Raw genomic sequence first — 18,742 nt, forward strand, 5'->3', positions numbered from 1 at the left:
TAAACATACTTACATAAAACTCAATAACAACAGTCTATTTATTGCTAAAATGCTGGTAGGAAATTGGAAAAGGTATAAATACAATTCATTGCTGGTGATCTCCTGCCCCCTGAAGGCACTGTAAGGCTCCAAATCTTGCTCAGTTCACAGCATCGTAAAACTGAAGCAATAAATGTCACTCCTTTCTTGATTGCGCATTAGGCCAATCGGCTTTTTATTGCGACTAAATAGGCCGTCGTGAAGGCACCGCTCAGTTTACTGCTGGGGGATGACTTTGGCTAAATGGGGGGCCAGGGAGGGAGGAACACTTACTTTTAAATAACAAGGCTAAGAGAAAGCAGAGGGGGGGGAAAAGGTGTAAAAGCATGTTGCTCTCCAAGGCCTCTGCATTTGCTCTTTCATGCTGTAATGCCTTGATGTACGCAGACGATTATGTGTCAATGCACATTAATATCTGATGCGCATTATCATATTATCATCCCTTATGTGCACTTTCACAGCCTGGTGAGCCCAGGCTCTCCCAGCCACGGGGTTACACAACCAATGTAACCGTGGGGTTACAAACCAAGCCTTGGAGCACCTGCACACAGCTTTGCCCTTGCAGAGCCCAAAGGGACCCTTTTGTGTACCTCCCACAAAGCGTCAGGAGCCAGGCAGGATCTTTACAACATCCTGTATTACAGCAAGAGAACAAAAGAGACTGCCAAAAACATTCCTTTCAGTGTGAATAAAGGCACACACTCAGAAGGCTGCGACATTTTCCTACCTAGGACTGAAAACCACAGTCACATCTGGTGGCAGAGGAGTAAAAAATTCCCCAAAACCTTGGGTTCATTTCCTCCCCTGTTAAACTGGGCACATCCAATGGTTGCTCTCCACCCTGCTGTCATGTGTATGTGTTGTATACATTTCCTGAAAACACAGAGGGATGCTGTTGCTGCCTCATACAATGCTGAGCCACACACATGCACTCTTGTAATAGGTACAGATCAGTGTTAGCACAGTCCACAGCCACAACACCTCAATGCCTTATGAGCTGCTACCCCACACATCCTCCAGCCATCCCCACCATATAAATGTTTCATTCACCTGCTCATGCTGGGTGTGCCATTCCAGCCTCAAAGCCAGGCAGAGGGAAGGCAGGTGAGGACAACCTTCCTCCCACCCTTAGGTAGCAGCCCCAAAACTTTCCCTGAGCCCCTGAACGTGGGCAGCCACTGCAGCCCCTCCCCACTTTCCAGAAAACAACAAACTGGACTAGCTTCAAGTTAGCTTTAGGTTACCTCCCTGCTTCCACAGTCCTCTGTCCTTTCCCCACCCAGCCCTCCAGCTTTCTCTGCCATGACCAGTCATCCCTGCATCCCTACGTGCCTCCCGTTCACACACCACACAGGTAGGTATTTTTGCCATGGAAACCTAATGGAAAATTGGGCTATTCTGAGCCACACTTTTTAAATTATTGCAGCTGTTTTCCCCAACTCTAATGCTGACAAACTAGTAACTGTTGAGACAAATGATGACTACATATCTTATAAGCCTTCCTCCCCCAAATTTCAAAAGAATTTCTGTCTTGCTCCTACAGGGGTATGGCACTGTAAGACATGAAAACCCCCCAAAAATCTCAGAAGTTATTTTTGGCTTTTCACAAATCAATATTTCCTCTGAAGCAATTGAAGCAGTCAGTAAAGCAAATTCTGCTTTTATCATCACAATTTCCAAGTCATTCTTTTGCACTGTGTGAATGACAGAGCATTTACACTCCAACAGAGTCTGTTCTCCCTTCTACCAGCAAAAGGCTCCACTGAGAAGTTACTCCATAGTTACCAAACTAGGAGAGAACTTTTGTTTCACTGAAGTCAGTGGAATAACTTTCATGACTTCCATAAACTGCAAGTTCACCTTCTGAACTGAAAAGCAAGTTTGGATGAGCATCTGAAAAGAGGAGCACAAGGAAAAAAAACAACTATAAGCTTTATGACTGTATAGGGTATTATCCCCTGGACACACAGCAAGTTTTGCTGTAATTGCAAAAGATAAAAAATGTCTTTTTTATTACAAAACCAAATGTTAGGGATTCTGGTGTTTGGATAAGAGATGGATGTGTCGTATAAGGTCCCTAAAAACCTACTTGTGTGAGTAGTACAGATGGAATACAATGTGGGTTTGCATTTATCTGAGAACATTTAGAGCTGTGATATATAGTCTACACGACAGACTTCCTCGATGTATAGAGAAAATATAGCCAATTTCTTTGTGTAGGCTGAATTATTTACCAGAGTGTTCCAAAGTGTATTGGTAATAAAACACTATGAAGCATAAGTAACTCCAGACAATCTTGGCTTATGTTAAAACAAGTTGGTTTTTTTTTAAAGAATGTTATTAAGAAAATAAATCCTGAGAATCTGGAAAGGCAGGACTTACTCAAATGAACATAAGCCTCTGAAGAATTGCATTGACTCAATGGATAGAAAGGTCAAATTCTCCAAACCATCACCCTAAAGGAGTTGGGAATCAGACTCACTTCAAAATTAAATAGGCTATTTTGGCAGAGGATGAAGGATGCAGAGATGGTAAGGCGATTTTCTGAAACTCACCTGACTGGGAAAAATGGTTGGTTTTAACTAAACCCAAATAAAATGTATGTAGAGAAAACAATTTCACCAGATGGTCAAACAAGCCACCGGTTTTCCAAGCATTAACTTTCTAGCCAAGCCACTAGTAGTGCAATCAGTTTAGAAATACAAGGTGCTCAGTCCCTCATCCTCCTCTGTGAACTGCAGAACTGGACCATATCTTCTCTTAAGAGAAACACCCATTGAAAATCAAGTTAACATTCTCTTCCACATCTTCTCCTCTTTCTGCAGAATCATTCTGAGAAAGAGGAAAGCCACATAACTTTGGCTTGATTTAAGGTCTTTTAGAAGTCAGTGGGGGTCTTTCTCTAGTTATGGTGGGGTATGAAGTCACTTTTTCACCTAGGCTAGTTTTAGGTTGAAACTGCCCTCTGAAAGAGCCCTAAAATATCTCAGTATCTTACCTGATAGGAACAGTGGTGTTCATGCAATGCTGACCTGGGGACCTTATTTTCTGAGTCTAACATGATGTCTAGACACTGGTTTCTAATAAGCTGAAGCTTTCACCTAAGCTGCAGCTGCTGCAACATTGTTCTTGTTTGTGCTGTGGACAGCAATTCAAACTACAATTTTGTATTTTGCTAGTTTTCTCACTTTTGTGCCAGTTCACGTGTCATTTCTTTCCACAGCCCCAGGCTGCTCTCATATCCCAGAGGCAGCAGGATCTGGCTGATGAGGCTCCAACAGAAGCCACCAACCCAATCCTTTCTCAGAGCAGGCTTTATAATTAAAACAGAACATACAGGTAGGTGCCATCTTGTTTAGCCTAACTTTTCTCATGGTTTGTCCTGCATTGCAGACCATTAAATGACCAATGTCCAGTTGCTTAGGCTACATTTTTTCCAGTATTGCTGACTCTTAGCCCACTGCATGGTGTCTCTACAGTTATCTCCACATGGCATCTCAACAGTTACCCTGGAAGTCAGCTGCTTTCCTTCTATTTCAAAATCTTTTAACCATAGAACAAGCATCAAATGAAACATTAGCAGTTACCAGAGACAGAACTGGGCTAATTTCCGGGTAGGCACTGGAGGTAGCTCTGTTATCAGGTTGGGGCTAAGATAAGTGACATGGGTGTAAGAAGGTGTAAGATGCTTGGCCATCTGTTGCTGTGCAATGCAGAGATTGTGTGCTGCAGTGCCTTTACTACCCTCTGCAAACCCTGGCCTGGACTCTTATTAGGGATGACTATTAAGCTTCATGTAAAGATTTCTGCAGAAGCAGCTTCACTTCATGCCCTAGGTATGATCTCAACTTAGGCAGAAATGTAAGTTTTTACAGAATTGTGTATTTTTAATGATTTAATTCCATTTCCACGTTTATTTGAACCACAAGTTCAATTTGTATGTTTAAGTGTTATACCCAGCCATGAATAGTGATCCACTTTTTCACTAAAAGAGACAAAAAAGAAGCAGAAAACAGCAATATATATACTGTATAACGCTCAGGACATTGCAGATGTTAAAGCAGCTCGTTGTTTCTGCATCTGGAACAAGTAGGTCACACATAGTTATTATACACACCGCTGAACACGAAGCAGCCAATACCCGTGTAATGTATGTGAGACTTCAAACTACCTTTTAGTACTTTATATCAGTACAGCATCTTGTTTGCAAATGCTCTGGTTGAGAGCAACTGATGGAAGGGGGAAGGGACCCAAAGCCGACTGACCTAATTGCTGTGTGGATTGAGAAGCTGGCAAAACCATTAGCTTCTTTCACATTAGTTTTCTTTCTATACTATAATAAAGATAAATATTGATTGCTAGAGCAATATTGATTATAGGGGTCGCTGCAGATGGCAGCTGCATGATTTGCACAGATTATCTCCCATGTACAGTGCAACTTATTTGCATGAGAATGTGGTTTTGTCATTCTCATGAGCTGCAGACTGTCCACTTGCCTTATAGGAGCATTTACCCAAACTAGATGTATCAGTGATTAACAGTAAAATATGAAACAAGGGACTGAGGCAGTTCATCTTCTTTATACGTTTTGTGTATGTGCCTGTCTGCCTTGGGTAAGTGGAGTTTACTGTCCCAGCCATGCAGAAAAAAGTGCAGGACACAAGGGACCTGCTGTAATAATGCTGCAGCGTCACCACCTCACTTGGGAATATCACCCAGCCACACAGCATGCCTGGGAACAACTCTCCTTCCTTCACCCACTGACCTAGACGCTGAGCATGCCAAGCTCCTTCATTCAGACCTGGATGGCTTCCCCCAGGCTCCCAGCCTAGGGTCATCAGGGGCCCAGTGTCCCCACAGAACAGCTTCAGCATCCTCTCCGGAGCTGGACCCACGTGGTGGGATCCTTGTCTGCTGGCAAGAAATGGAAAAGGCTCCTCCAGTGTGGGCCAGGCTTGTGAAGAGGGAGGGAAGGTGCCTACCACAAGCATGGTGCCTATGGTAGAGTACAGTAACCTACACCCAGCCAAGGAGGAGTCCCTGGGGTGTGTGGGATGGAGATGCAGAAAACAGCAAGGGCAATTACGCCCCTTTTATTACTGGTGCAAACCCCCAAGGGGCCCATTTCAGGGTTAGGCACCTCCTGCCAGAGATATTGCTGCCTCTCTCCTCCACCTGCAACCTCCAGGAGGGAGGAAGGGGCAGGCAGAGGAGCACTCTGTGGAGAGGGTCTCCTCACCTCCTCAGACACTGCCAGGCTGCAAGGGAAGCACACTCTGAGCACACTACACATCTCTGCACGTCTGTCTTACAGCTGGCAACCTGCATCTTACTGTGGGCAATGCTGCACTTCCAGACTGCTGCTGGCTGATCTGCTAATATTGAAATTCTGAGGGGACACATATTTAACCCCAATTCATCATTTTGATTTTGATTAACTCTGCAAGTCAGAGGTTTGCAGGCTTTAATCTGGTTTTGAGAAAATACTCCTGTCCTCTCTATTGTCAGCGTTTTCCAAAAGGAAATTCAACAGAAGGGTCTTTCCTATTATTTATCTCCTTCCACTTTGGGCACATCAGTGGACCTCTGAAATAGCTGCCCAGTACCTGTGCAAACCCTGGCTTGTCCAGTGTAAGGAGTGCTCTTATTTCCTAAGTGGCCCATATGGAGGAGATTAATGCTGGAGTCCAGGTTTCTGATGGTGGTTCTGTACTGAAACTAAGCCACTTCAGCAGAGAGTAGGCACTCCATTTGGAGAGCACTGTTTACATTCAGTGAGTATTTTATAGATGCTTTTTGGAAGATCTTAGAAATATACCACAGTTCAAAATGTTACGCTTCATTCTTCATTTCCTTTTGAGTATATCTCTTGGTGTTATGTTGAGTAGCCCTGTCTGACAAAATCAATTATTCCTTAGCCAGTTCAGAAATAAAACCCAAAGCAAGCAACACCAAATGCCTGATTTACCAATAGATTGTAATCCAGTGCTAAAGAGCATAGCCACTGCCCTGCTTTAAATATTCATGAAGCCCACTGGTGCAAAATGCATTAAAGGTGGGAATAATGCCAGTAATACACGATCCTCTTAGTGACAAGAAGCTTTCACGTATTAAAGTAGCAAGATGTTAAAGACTTTCAACTGAACAGTCTTTGTTTTTAACTTAGAGAAGGAGATTCACTAATGGAATGCCAAATTGCATTCACTCTCATGATACTTGACTGCAGAATAGGATAATAACATATGTGCTTTCACATGCCATGGAAAACCTGTTATTACAGTGGTTTCTTTTCTGCCTTTTCTTCATACTTTCCAGAATCTTACCCCTTCAAGTAATCCTCTGTGTGCCAAACCCCCCATCAGAATCCCAGGAGTCTAGCCATTAACAGATTGGTTTTAGGCAAATAAAAAGATTTAAAAATAATGGTGACACAGTACAATAGCACAATTTAGATGAGTGACAACTGGCAATGAATAAACAAAAAAAAAAAAGAAAAGAAAAAAAAAACCAAAAGAAAAACCAGTAAGAGTTAAACCAGAGATGATAATGGTCTGCAAAATAACAGACTGTGACAACGCAGAATAATGTCAATTGTCACTTTAAATCATCAGCAGCACAACCACATCTGCTATCACACCTGTGCTCTCTTCTCTGATCTACTCTGGCACCCTAGAAATATTAGGCGAACAGCCAGCCTCGCATCCCCAGCTCTCTGAAGTCTGGCTCAGCTACCAGCTTGCATCCCTCTTACCTGGAATGGATCAGGCACTGTCCCTGCACCCTCAAACTACTCCTGATTGATATGGATTCACTGCCATTGCTGGGCTCGTCATCCTGTAATAACAGGTCCTGGGACCACCAGGAACTGCTGACCCCGTTTGGACTGTACAAACCTCATCAGTCAGGTGAGACAGCTAAAGGAGCCCTGTTTACATCTGAAATTTGATCCACGTAAAACCAGTAATCGAATAAAAATCTGAAATTTCTTTTCCCACTTAATCTAAGGACATTTTCTGCACAACAAATCTTGGCAGGGGGAGTGGGGGAATATGTCTATCTAGTGCCAATCATGAAAAGTCAATTAACATACATTTGAAAGAGGGGTCTAGAACGTAGTTCGCTTTTTTCCTACAAATAAGAATAATGAAAAAGCTAGGAGACTCTTTTTTTGGAAAGATGCTTATCCAAGACTAATCAGGGGGTAGGGATGGGAAAACAGGGCACTGTTATGGCATATGAAGTTGTTTACTTCAAAGTAGACCTTTTAACAGGCTTTATAAGGTCTTTGTATTTCTGCTTGGAAATCGGCTTTCCTGCCTTATAACAGTTTGTCTGATGGCATCCTCCCAGTAAATGCCCTTCCCTGCTTCCTGCCCTGAGAAGCACTTTCCCCTGCAGAAAGACTGCCTGTCAATAAAGATTGAGAACCTCAGCTCCTGCTGTCATTATGCTGCTCCATATAGGCCAAGTTGTTTCAAAGGGGAGGAGTTAAACAGTGCAAAATCTGCAGTGGGAACACTGGGGTAAGTTGGATCAGGCAATTTTACCAAGCTATTTCTGGAAAAAAATAAACACTGCTACTCAGTGCTTATGATTAATAATGTTATCTTGTAGCTAATTTTATTCCTTGCCCCTCTCTTCTTCTGCCTTCCAATTTGGAAGTGCACTTAATTATGAAAACATGAGCACTAGACTGTGAATTTTGATATATTAATTTTACCATGGTTTTGTTTCTTTACTGCACCACGAAAGCTCTCAAGGACAACCAGCCAAGGAGACAATGAAAATCGTAACACCTGGGGTAATTTCCTTAAGCAAAGTCAACATTAGGCAATTTCTCACTCACAAATTTCATTACATTACTGAAACCTATAACCATGATGCACCTTGCTCCTGTTTTTCACCACCACCATTTCCTTTGATTACTGGAGACAGAGCAAGGACTCTGCAGTTTGTTTAGTTGGGTTATTTTAAAGACCAGAACCAACCTGACCAACAGGGCATGGGTGCCTTGCCTGGGTGAGGTCACCTGCCTAACACTGGGCCCAGTTATCATGTTCACCATCACTGAATGGTGACTCCTCTCTGTTCCATTCTTACTGTCCAAGTCAGAACTTGGGCCATGTTGCTTTATTGACATCTCACTGCCCAGTCTCTGTGTCCATTCTTTAGCTAACACTAGCCCACAGCTTTAGAAGCACCATACAGACCACAGCTCTAACATTTGCAAGACTTATTTTGTTCTAAGTTTTAGCTATTTGGATAGAAATACGAGGCAGGGCATTAAGGCAGTGTTAGAACTAAAACTCTGTGAATAGTGACCTTTTTGATCTATTGGCTATTCCAAAATCACAATGAAATGATTAGCTCAGAGATGGCCTAATATATGTTTCCATAGTTCCTAGGCAAAATACAAAATGAAAAAATAAAAATCTGAGTAAGTAGAATTATTTCCCTTCAGCTAATGTAATTAAGGTTTAAAGTAATAAGAAAACACGAATAAGTTTGAAACATTTTTTAAAAAATAAAAATTAAAACCATTTCCATTGAGAAAATGTCTAAATGTATACTCTCATTTTTTCAAACAATTGAAGGTTAGGTTTTCAACTCCAGCAACAAGGAAAAAGTGAGACAGATTTCCCAGCGTTTCTAATGCCACACATGAATTAACATGATGATAATACTAATGATACTTTCTAACTGGAAAAGCTTTAGGTCAATTATTTTTCCCAATTCTATTTTTACTGAAGTATGAAGCTGTAAAACCCCAGATGGAATAACATAAGTTATAATGGCAACAAAATGGATAACTGTGTTTCTAGAGTTGGTCTAAATTGTGCATGTTCCAAAATTATAAACCAGAGTGTTTTATACATTTTTTTCAGAATAACAACCACCTCATTCACTTTGAGATGAATCTCTGGGTGCAGAAAATTGAGTATCTTACATTTGTAATGCTTTCTAAACCACAGTACCTTTAAATAATACAACATTCATTAAAATAGAAGAGTAGAGCAAATTACTGTACCAAACATCCTCTGCATCTTCATCACACTCTGCCCCAAATTGGCAAATGTCACAGGTCGATGTCTCTTTTTGATTGGTTTCACCTGAGCCTTCATTGACTGTTTGATGGAAAGCAGAAGAATATACATTAGTAAAGATGGCATTGTAGCAAAGCACTTCTCTCACTCTAGAAAAATCTATTCACTGCATCAGCTTAATGTGCTGCTCACAAAGCTGAGGCTGGCCAATGCTGTTTCTGAACGGGGCCAACACAGACATTCCCATGGTGGCCTGGGAAAAATTCCCTGAATTTTGGAGTTAAAAACCAGAGAAAGACCCTTCCTTTCCTCTTTCCTCTTGAACAATGACTCCCTTCAAGCTGCATCCCAGGAAGGTTCCGTCCCCACTGTGCCTCACTGCTTTGTTCCCTGGGAAAATAATGGAGGTGAATCGATACCATCTCATGCTGCCTTGTGTCCTTTACCCGTGAAGGCCTTGAGATGGCCCCAAGGGGATGCTTTCCTTGAAAATGTTTTGAAATTACTTGCCATATAGTGCAATCTAGTCTATTCCAAAGGCAAAACATTTTTCTCTGCAGAAGTACAGTTAGGAGCCCCATGGACTAGTTATCTCTGGCAGGAAAGATTTAGTGCTGTCCAGAGGAGGGGACAATCTCCAGCACAGGTTAAATTTGAAACCCAATGTCTGCAGTTGTGTAAGGTTTGTACCTGGCCCTTAAGCCAAAAACATGAAGGGACTAAGGGGAAAATAAAAATATGGGTGCGAGAAAATACTGATGGCTGAGTACTGAAAGGCAGAAAAAGACCACTAAGGTAGGTACAAAAAGGGGTTTGTTAAAAGATCCAAAAGAAACATTATCTATGTTTGTATTAAAGTACATAAACACCCTTTGATATCTTTTGAAGGATGCCACTTTATACCAAGACACTGTACCTAGCGATATCCTTCTGCCAGTTGCAGAGTTATTAAACAAACGCAGAATTTAAGCATCAATCAGCTTTGACTGATATTGTTATCTGCACAAACAGCCTCTGCAGTGCCATCCCTCTTGCATTTGGAGTCAGTGCTGTGGTGTGGGTTTACTGCACACTTGGGTCCAAACTACCAAAGCTGGTGGACACGTTGAAGTGTGTCGGAAGCCTCGGTGACATCGACTGGACAAATCATTCGTTTGAGGTACACTTGTGTTGTTACCAAAGGCTTTTGTGTCAGAATAGGCTGCTTTTGTTATTTACTCAAGAAAGGACAAGAATCCCAAGCTTTCACAAAGCTGTTAGAGGAGAAAGGGCTTTTGCCCCTAGAAGAGCAAGTGTAACCCCAATGCCTGTTTTTCAACAAAGTTGTTTCCATACCCTGTACAAATTATGCAACTTCTGTCATGCTTCCCATATGCCAAAATGGGAATAATACCATTTTCTACCAGCAGAGAATATGAAAACAAGTATATTAAAATATTGTGATATGTTTAGATACTACAGTGATATAGACCACAGAAATACCTAAGATAGATGACTTGTCTAAGATGTTTCTTCCTGAGCCTTAATATAGTCAAAGGAAGTGTTGGTATGTTTAGGTATAAACTCTGCTGCACCAATTTCTTATCAGTCATGCATGAATTTAGACTATATTAAATTGAAAAAAATCACCTGTGATGAGCATGGTGATTGTCTATTTGTAGAGATTTGCTCACCTTTATATCCCTAAAATTAATGTACAAAAAACCTAAAAGGAAACCAGGAAAACACACGCTGGATTTTCATTCTACTGCACTGTCAGGCTTTATAGGGAGGGTCTGAGCTGTGGTTTTTCTGTTTCCTTAAATAACTGAGAAATGCTTTAGGCTCACATTTTATAAAAGTCAATGTACAAGGGCGGACAAGGTGTCCAAGTGCCACATCCTCACACCATTAGCATCCCCATGTGCCACCAGTGTGATTCTGACTATGAGGCTCATGCTCCTCCCCACCTCCCTGCAGCTGAGTCCATGCCTACAATTTTCACTAAGTTTCATTTACATTTTAAATATAGAAATCTATTTTATTGAGAAGATAACTCTGACAGCCAATCTTGGCAGGGCATTTCCAGTGGTTAAGACCTTAGGCAGGACATGCAACTAGTGACTGTATTCAAAGAACAGTGGGACCTATGGGCATTTTCAACAGCCATTTTCACCTATTGAAAACATGGCAATTGCTCCAGCTCAGGAGGGTGAGAATATATACTTTATGGAATAAAGCTTTAAATTCTTTATTTTGATATTCTGCAAATCACTTCCCTTGTATTTCCTTTTAATTAAAAACATATGCCCTGTTTTCTTCCTCCCTGTAATGTTTCCATTCATAATTGGCCAGCACGTGTGGTTTGACCAGGGACCTCACACGGTTCCACATCACAAGATAAGTGATACAGTTACTTAAGTCATTAAAGAAAGGCATTTGAAAGACTGAGCATGTCGAAGAGAAGTAACTGATTTAGAGAAAACCATCCACACCAAGGCACATTGCAGTTCTGAATTTCTACTTGAAAATAATAGGTCACTCCCTCATAGTTTTCTGAAGAAGCTCTGCATCCAGCTTTCCATAGTCAATGTGCACTTTGTCATTAAATGTTCTAGTGTGCAGCAGTCCTGATTAAAAAAGACAGCTGTTTATCTCACTCACTCTTTCTGTTGGCAGTAACCATAGATAATATTATTCTTTACATTTCCTAAAGGTGTGTTTTCTCTCCCTACACAAACATACCCACTGGCATACGCACCCACACCGAGAACTGACACACACAGGGGCTTGTTTTCTCCATGCTGTGCAGATAAGTGCTTTGATAAATCTGGACATTTTAGAATGAGTTATTTTCCCAACATTTCCTGCTGCTTTTTTAGCTTGAGGACTAGTGGATGCTTATTTTCTAAGGTGACTCTTTTCCCTTTTTTCCCTCACTGCACTTGCTGATTTGCACTTCTTTCATAACCCAACTGAAAAAAAAAAATGGTTAGCAAAAATAATCTAGCTTCTGGATTCCTTTTCTAAAAAGGAGAACGATTCTTCTTCTCATGCATGTTGCATAGTTCTCATATTAGCAACTGTTGAGGCTTTAACACCAAGACCCTGCAGGAACAGTGTAGGGCACAGGGGAGGCTAATCGGTGAAGCCCACCACTTATTACTCACACAACTGAGAAATGTTAAGCTGCAAATTCCTATTTGCATTAGCAAGATTAGCAACTCTGAGAGTCCAAAGACGTGTGCTAAAAAGGGTTAGAAGGTCACTAACATTATCTGAAAGTCACTTCAGAGACTATGTCAATCTCCTAAGCAATATAAATTCTTAGCTGTGAAGGCACTACACACAATTTACAGAATCAATGGACTGTGGTAACCACAACAGCTTCTGTTTTAATAATTTGGTCCTTCTCTGGCATTCTCACTGCACTCAGATCAGATTGTTGTGATTTCAAGAAGATTTGTATTGTTTGCAAGTCCCACAAGAAAGAAAACATTTCTGAGGCATTTTACTCTGTTTCCCTAGCAGAAAAAACAGATTAGAAGCATCATCAGTAGGTCTGATAATCACAGGTCTGACCCTGTGATTATCTCCTGTAACATCAGGAGAAAACTAAAAGCCCCAAACTGCTCCCCCCACTGTAGACACCTCTACTTTCTCTTTACACTTCATCTCTTAAGTCAAGTCTTCTGTAAGTCCTACAACCCCCAAAAGTCATGCTAGGACTTTATGCACACAGATTCCCAGACTCATGCTGGAAGTTGGACTGGTAGTTTAGATGTTTTATCAAACAGACATCAAAATCTCTGAGCTTGAGTTTCTGAATAACCCTTCCTCAGTGTCTTCCCAAGATCTTGACAAGTGTCAAAGCCAGGAGGGAAATAAACTCTTTGCAATTTCCAGAAAAGTAGCTCCAGTGGGATGGTAAGGAATATGCATGGAACCTTGATCTGATACACCAAGTGTCACAGGGGACATGCATGTAACTTGCCCAGTGGACCATACTGTGAGGAGTAAATGGAAGTGGGAAGAATAGTTGGTGAGCCATGAGGGTGAAAAACAATTAGGTGGCAACACTGGCTAAACACAAATCTCTGAATCTCTCTTTGCTAACATGCCTCTGCAGGTAATAGGGCAAACTCAAGAAAGCCTCAGCTCAGTTTCCACATAGCTTTGTAGGACTATTATAACAGTCCTTATTCAATGTATTTTAACTATACTGGAGAACACAACAAAGAGACAGTATAAAGCATCACCACACACCTGAATATATGAAATATGACTATAATGAATTATGAATTAAGACTGCTATTATGTAGTCTTCCTTCGATTGATGTGATCAGATCTATGCTCATTGCTGATTCTAACTTGACTCCTCATAATGGGACATCTTTGCTGTTGTTGAAAGAAGAACTTCAAAAAAAGCTTGCTCTAGCTCATCCTAACAGGATACATGCTTGGTTTTTAGCTATAAAATCTAGGTAATAACAAAAATCACATGGAGATGAGAGTTGATGGCCATTTTTGTATTGTAGATTGAAAGACAATGTGTAAACAAAAATGTAATGGAGGAGGAGGAGGAGGATGCTCTTTGGAACAGCTGACGTGATCTTGCCACATGCTTCAGTCCTAACAAGAACTCTCTGAGCAGGTGAGAAGGTGAGGGGATGAAGTGAGAAAGCTCTGAGAAACCAGGGCAGAGAAGCCAGCATAATTTACTAAATGTGTTAGAACAAACACTACCTGCACCTGTACTGAACGCCTAACAACACCTCACAAACTGTACCAATAAAAGCCCAGACGCTGCAAGCGACTCCACTCTAATCAATAAGTCTTTTTTTCCTCAAAGCATTAGCTCAGTCAAAACCTGCAAAGTGAGAAAAATGAAGGGTGTGAAGCAGGGGGTCAACTCACGAATGACTCTGCTCTCGAAGTCTGGCTGAGGCTCAGAATGGCATTACAGTTAAAATGAAAGGAAAATGGCCTATAGGATTGGTAATAAATTCAAACTCTGACGTGCCTTGTTCTGCTCTACTCCTGCTGGCTGGCTCCATCTCAATAAATACTAATTTGCTCTCTCTCATACCCACAAACACTCTGGGGAAATTACTTATTGCACGAGAAAACAGTGTCTCTACCCAGCTCAGGACCTGACACAGAACTCCTTAAGGAGACCTGAAATATTCTCCTTTGGGCCTTTGATCAGTTTCTCCACACCACCACCACCGGTGAGTCCTTGAAATCACCTCTCTGCTATCTATGGGCACATGATTTAAACAGCACCAGGGTTGTGCCATACCTGAGCTGGCTGCCAAGGAAACCAGACCTTTTTTCCCAGTGTTTATACTGCCTCAGGTCCCATCTTTGGATACCTTTGCATCACTGTTCTCAACCAAGTGCTAGAAAAGGTTAACAGGATGACTTTGGCATGATGCAAATACCTAACAGGGTTTTTGAGGAGGAACTAGATGTATCCAGCCAGCTCAGATTGCTGATAAAATGTGCTCTTATCTTATTGCTAAAGACCATGTAGATAGAGCCTGGCACTGCTTTGATGCCAGTCAGACTCAATTTGCAGTGTTTTCCAGCTCTTGTATTTATACTGCAACTTTCAAATCACGTTTTTTTTTTTTTCTTAAAAATCACAGCTGGTAGATTATATCTGTGTATAAGGACCTCAGCTTCTACATATACATTTGTTTTGAAAGGTATGTCTAAGTTTTAGGGCTGTGGAGAAAAAGCTTGTGAGTCTAACAAACACCAGAAACTATCATGTTTATAATTTTTAAATACTACTTTTGTAGGGTCTATTCATGATTTGCCACTTGCTGTGCAATGTTGAGTTGATATTGGGCAGGAAAGCAGCACTGCTGGAACAACTCACCCTTGTGCATGGCTCTGTGCTGAGCTCACCTACACTTTATGCTGAAGGCTCTGCTTCTGCCCTGGATACAGTCTCATTAGTGCAAGAAAACAGTGCCTGGGAGTACTCTGAGTTCAGTAAATAACTAGTACAAAAGCTGTTTCACATTATACCTAAACACTGCTGCTCTCTCTAGCGCTCTCTTTATTTTTTACCTCGTCTTGCTTCCTGTCATGCCTTCCCTCTCATTCTCTTGTCGCTACTTTTCCCACCACCCCCAGTTTTTCAGTGGCACTTTCCCTACCTGAGGGCCCAGGCTGGAGCAGCTCTGGTAGCCCTGCAGATGGGGTGCTGCTGCTGTGAGGAGAGGTATGGGCTCATGCAATTCCGTGCACTCCTCACTTCACACGGCTCAGCATCTCAAGAGCCTTCTCCAGCTGCCATTGGGGGACTGGGAGGTCTCTCCTGGTGAGATGAGCAGCACTGATACCCTCATTTATTGTGGCTAAAAGTGGATGGGATGGGAATGGTTTCACAGGAGCAGCTCTCCTCCTCTGCATATGTGTGACTGCAGTTCTCTCCTTTCAGCGGGTGCAACTGGAGGTCTCCTACAGCACCTGTGTCTGAAGCCAGAATGTGATCCCTCCCCAGAACTCTGCAGGGACTTGTCTGCATTTGTACAACTGTGGCCAGGAGGGAACGGATTCAACTCTTACTCAAAGTTTATTTATTATAAATAAACACCACTTGCTTGTTTCTGTCTCATGCATATTCCTGCTGCTCCCACAGTGCATTTGATAAAAAATTAAATACGATTAGTTGAGGCCAGTTTCTCCTAGCAAATGTCTCTAATGGTGTTTCAAAAGGAATGGCTCATTGAATAAAACCCTATTGTAAGCCTACTGAATGCTGACATAAAACAGCTGCGATTATTGCACCATTGCGCTGTCCCCCTACAAAATTTGATGTTTGCCTGGTGTATGTGGGATGCCAACTTTGCAGATTTATGAAGGTGTACAATGACCAGCATTGACAGTATTTGCCAGTTTGAGGAAGAGGAGGCTCATTTAATTTTGCCAAGAACTTCCCCTCATAAACATCTTTGAGTAAAAAGCCAAATAGCACACGGGGACTAGTCACCTCTGCCTTGCATTTATTTAAAGAGAAATCACTTTCTTGCAGGAGAATTTTCAAGAAATAGATACATCTTTTTGTAAAAACATGCCTGCAATGCTGCCAAAGCTTTTGTGGCATCATTCCCCACTCTTATGTATTTCAATATGCCCAACAGTATGAACAAAACAACCAAGTGGACATGGCCACAGCTGGAAGGATGCAATGTGACGGGTCACCAAGCAAGGCCATTATTAAAGAGCCCAGAAGGAGATTACTATAGTCCTAATTGCAAGGACCAGAAGATTTTTCAGGATCAAGGAGAAATGAAAAAAGATGACGTCTGATTCCTCCCTCAGGTTGACTTGCCCAGCCACACAGATCATTGAACCTCAGCACTGTGTCAAGGTAGATGGGAAGCTGCAGTGCAGGAAAGCACCCAATGTCTTAACGCTTTTCTTATTTGTCAGAAAATGGCCATCAAAGGCTGAAGGAGAGTCAAGTGTGAGTTCCTTCTGGACGGATGCTCCTGTGTGCCAGAAGGAAGCAGAGTAGCCCAGGCTTGAAAGCTCCTTCATCCCCTCTGTGGACTGCTAAACATCCTCTCCCTGCAGACCTGCAAAACCTCTGGCACCTTCAGGCTCTACTGAAAAGCAGGTACTGGTTCTGGTCCCTCCTCTTCCTCTTGTATGCCTGTGCAGAAGCTGCATCCCACACTGCCTGAAAAAGTAGCTTACTGCTGGATACCTTGTGCTTGAGGCACTGAACACACAATGCAAAGATCATTTGATAGATGGAACATACGGACTGTATACAAGCTGTAACATGGCACTTACAGAAAACTCTATCAAGAAATAGTGCATTAGACAGAGGTTCATTTAGAAGAACATGAGGCAGCAGTGCTGCCTTCCATAGGGAAAGATGCTACAGTTGGACATAAACCACAGAAATCACTGGTCTGTGCTTTCCCTGACCACTGGCAAGAATTCACATACCACCTGATGTTCAAAGCACTCTCATTCACTCTAGGCAGAGAGGAACCTGCATCACCGACTTTATAGAAATTCAGGGGAAAAAAAAAAAAGAAAAAAGGAAGGATCCAACCCACGGTTTCGCAAAGGCTACAACAAGCAAGTTCCAAATGGGTGATGTGACTTTCCAGGGCTTTCCACACTGAAAGGGTGCTTTTGCCAGCTTCCCGCCTGGTGGAAAGATTAACAGAAGACTTGAATGTGAACCTTCACAGCTACTTATCTTTCAAGAAACAGAATGAAAGGAACAAAGATAAAACCTAAAAGAGCTGTCTAGCATTCACTTGGTGACTACTTCAGTTTTAAGATCTTTGTCACTTTGCTATTGATTTAAGTCTGTGTATCCTTTTGAATATTAGTATGGCTAGCAAGATAGCAACATCATACATAAAAATGTTCTTTATTCCAGAACAGATGAAACTCCCAGTGGTAAAAGAAGATTTAGGTATCTCTGAAGATTTCTTATCTCTGTGCAACATAACTCTCTAATGGTTCAGTGCCTTGGAGGGTCATCTGAGATCACTTATCGCATAAATCAAATAGGTGGCAGGCTATAAGAATGGAAGCCTATAGCAATTTCATGTCTTTGCTTGCAGACATCAAATCTATCTTTTAGGCAGACTATAGAGGAGATAATATGCCACTTCATTTAAGCCACTGAAGAAGCCCAAATCTGGGTATTAACCAATTTTAGGAAGCTGCTCCTAGTCTTGACTGCATTACAATTATCTTTGGAAATGACTGGTTTAAATCCTAAAATGTGGACTGCAGACACTAGTCCTGGTTTTAATTTATACTAAAGCTTCTGTAAATCACTCTGGCAATGGAAGGGAGTGTCAGAGCGAGTGAAAGTCCAATTTAGTTTATGTCCCATTTACATAATCAGCATGGTGTAAAGTGGTTCTACTCTAAAAATTACTTGGGTTTACCTTTCACTGAATTCAACAAGAGGAACACAGTTTTCTTCTCCCACTCCACTTTTATTTCATGTTATACTCCTTTCTGTTTATTCCTGTGGTGCTAATGCAGGTTACACACAGCTAACTGAGAACTGGAGCTGCCCTGGAGCTCAGAAGTCAAGAAGATGAGTGCCAAGCTCCTGTTCAGTAATGCAGCCTTGCAAGGAGGCAGCTCAGTTGGGTGCCAAAACTGACAGTCAAAACCCATGTTCAGCCAGGCTGTACCCTCGTGGTTGGGAGCCACAATAGATGGTTCCTTATCTGCCTCTTCCTCCACCAGTTCAGTGGTCCCGGAGGATCTCCAATCCCCCTTCACAGCTCCTGCCCCACAAGAATTTAAAATTTCTGCAGTAGCACTCCCTGATCTGCAATCGTCACCACTGAGCTCACCCTCTAAACTTGTACAACCAGGGCTAATCCCAGGGTTTGCTCCTTTTACTGTGATAATTCCCTAAAAAAACCAAAAAAACCCAAACAAAAAGAAGAAGAAAATATGTCTCAGAGCTGTAAAGACATCCCTCCTGATGTGTGCAAAGGTATTACTGCCTTCCCAAGGCTGTAGCTAATACTCCTTGGGTCTCTGCCACAGCTCGAGGTGAACAGGAGTGCTGGCACCTAAAGAACTTGCCAGAAGCTAAGATGAACGCAGCTGCAAAGTCTCCAAGTCCTGCAGGAGGAGATGCAATATTTATGCAACACAGATCCTATCTT

The 18,742-nt window shown here is 42.0% G+C and overlaps 1 protein-coding gene across 1 annotated transcript in view; it reads right to left on the bottom strand.

Moving 5' to 3' along the window:
* Positions 1–18,742, bottom strand: part of TMEFF2 (transmembrane protein with EGF like and two follistatin like domains 2) — a 127,553-nt gene that overhangs the window by 44,285 nt on the left and 64,526 nt on the right. The window contains exon 5 of the mRNA XM_027636862.1: positions 9,068–9,164. Coding sequence (XP_027492663.1) covers positions 9,068–9,164 — 97 coding nt within the window. The remainder of the gene's footprint in view (positions 1–9,067; positions 9,165–18,742) is intronic.

This window comes from Corapipo altera, unplaced genomic scaffold (assembly GCF_003945725.1).
Source record: "Corapipo altera isolate COAL_440 unplaced genomic scaffold, ASM394572v1 45, whole genome shotgun sequence".
Taxonomy (NCBI): domain Eukaryota; kingdom Metazoa; phylum Chordata; class Aves; order Passeriformes; family Pipridae; genus Corapipo; species Corapipo altera.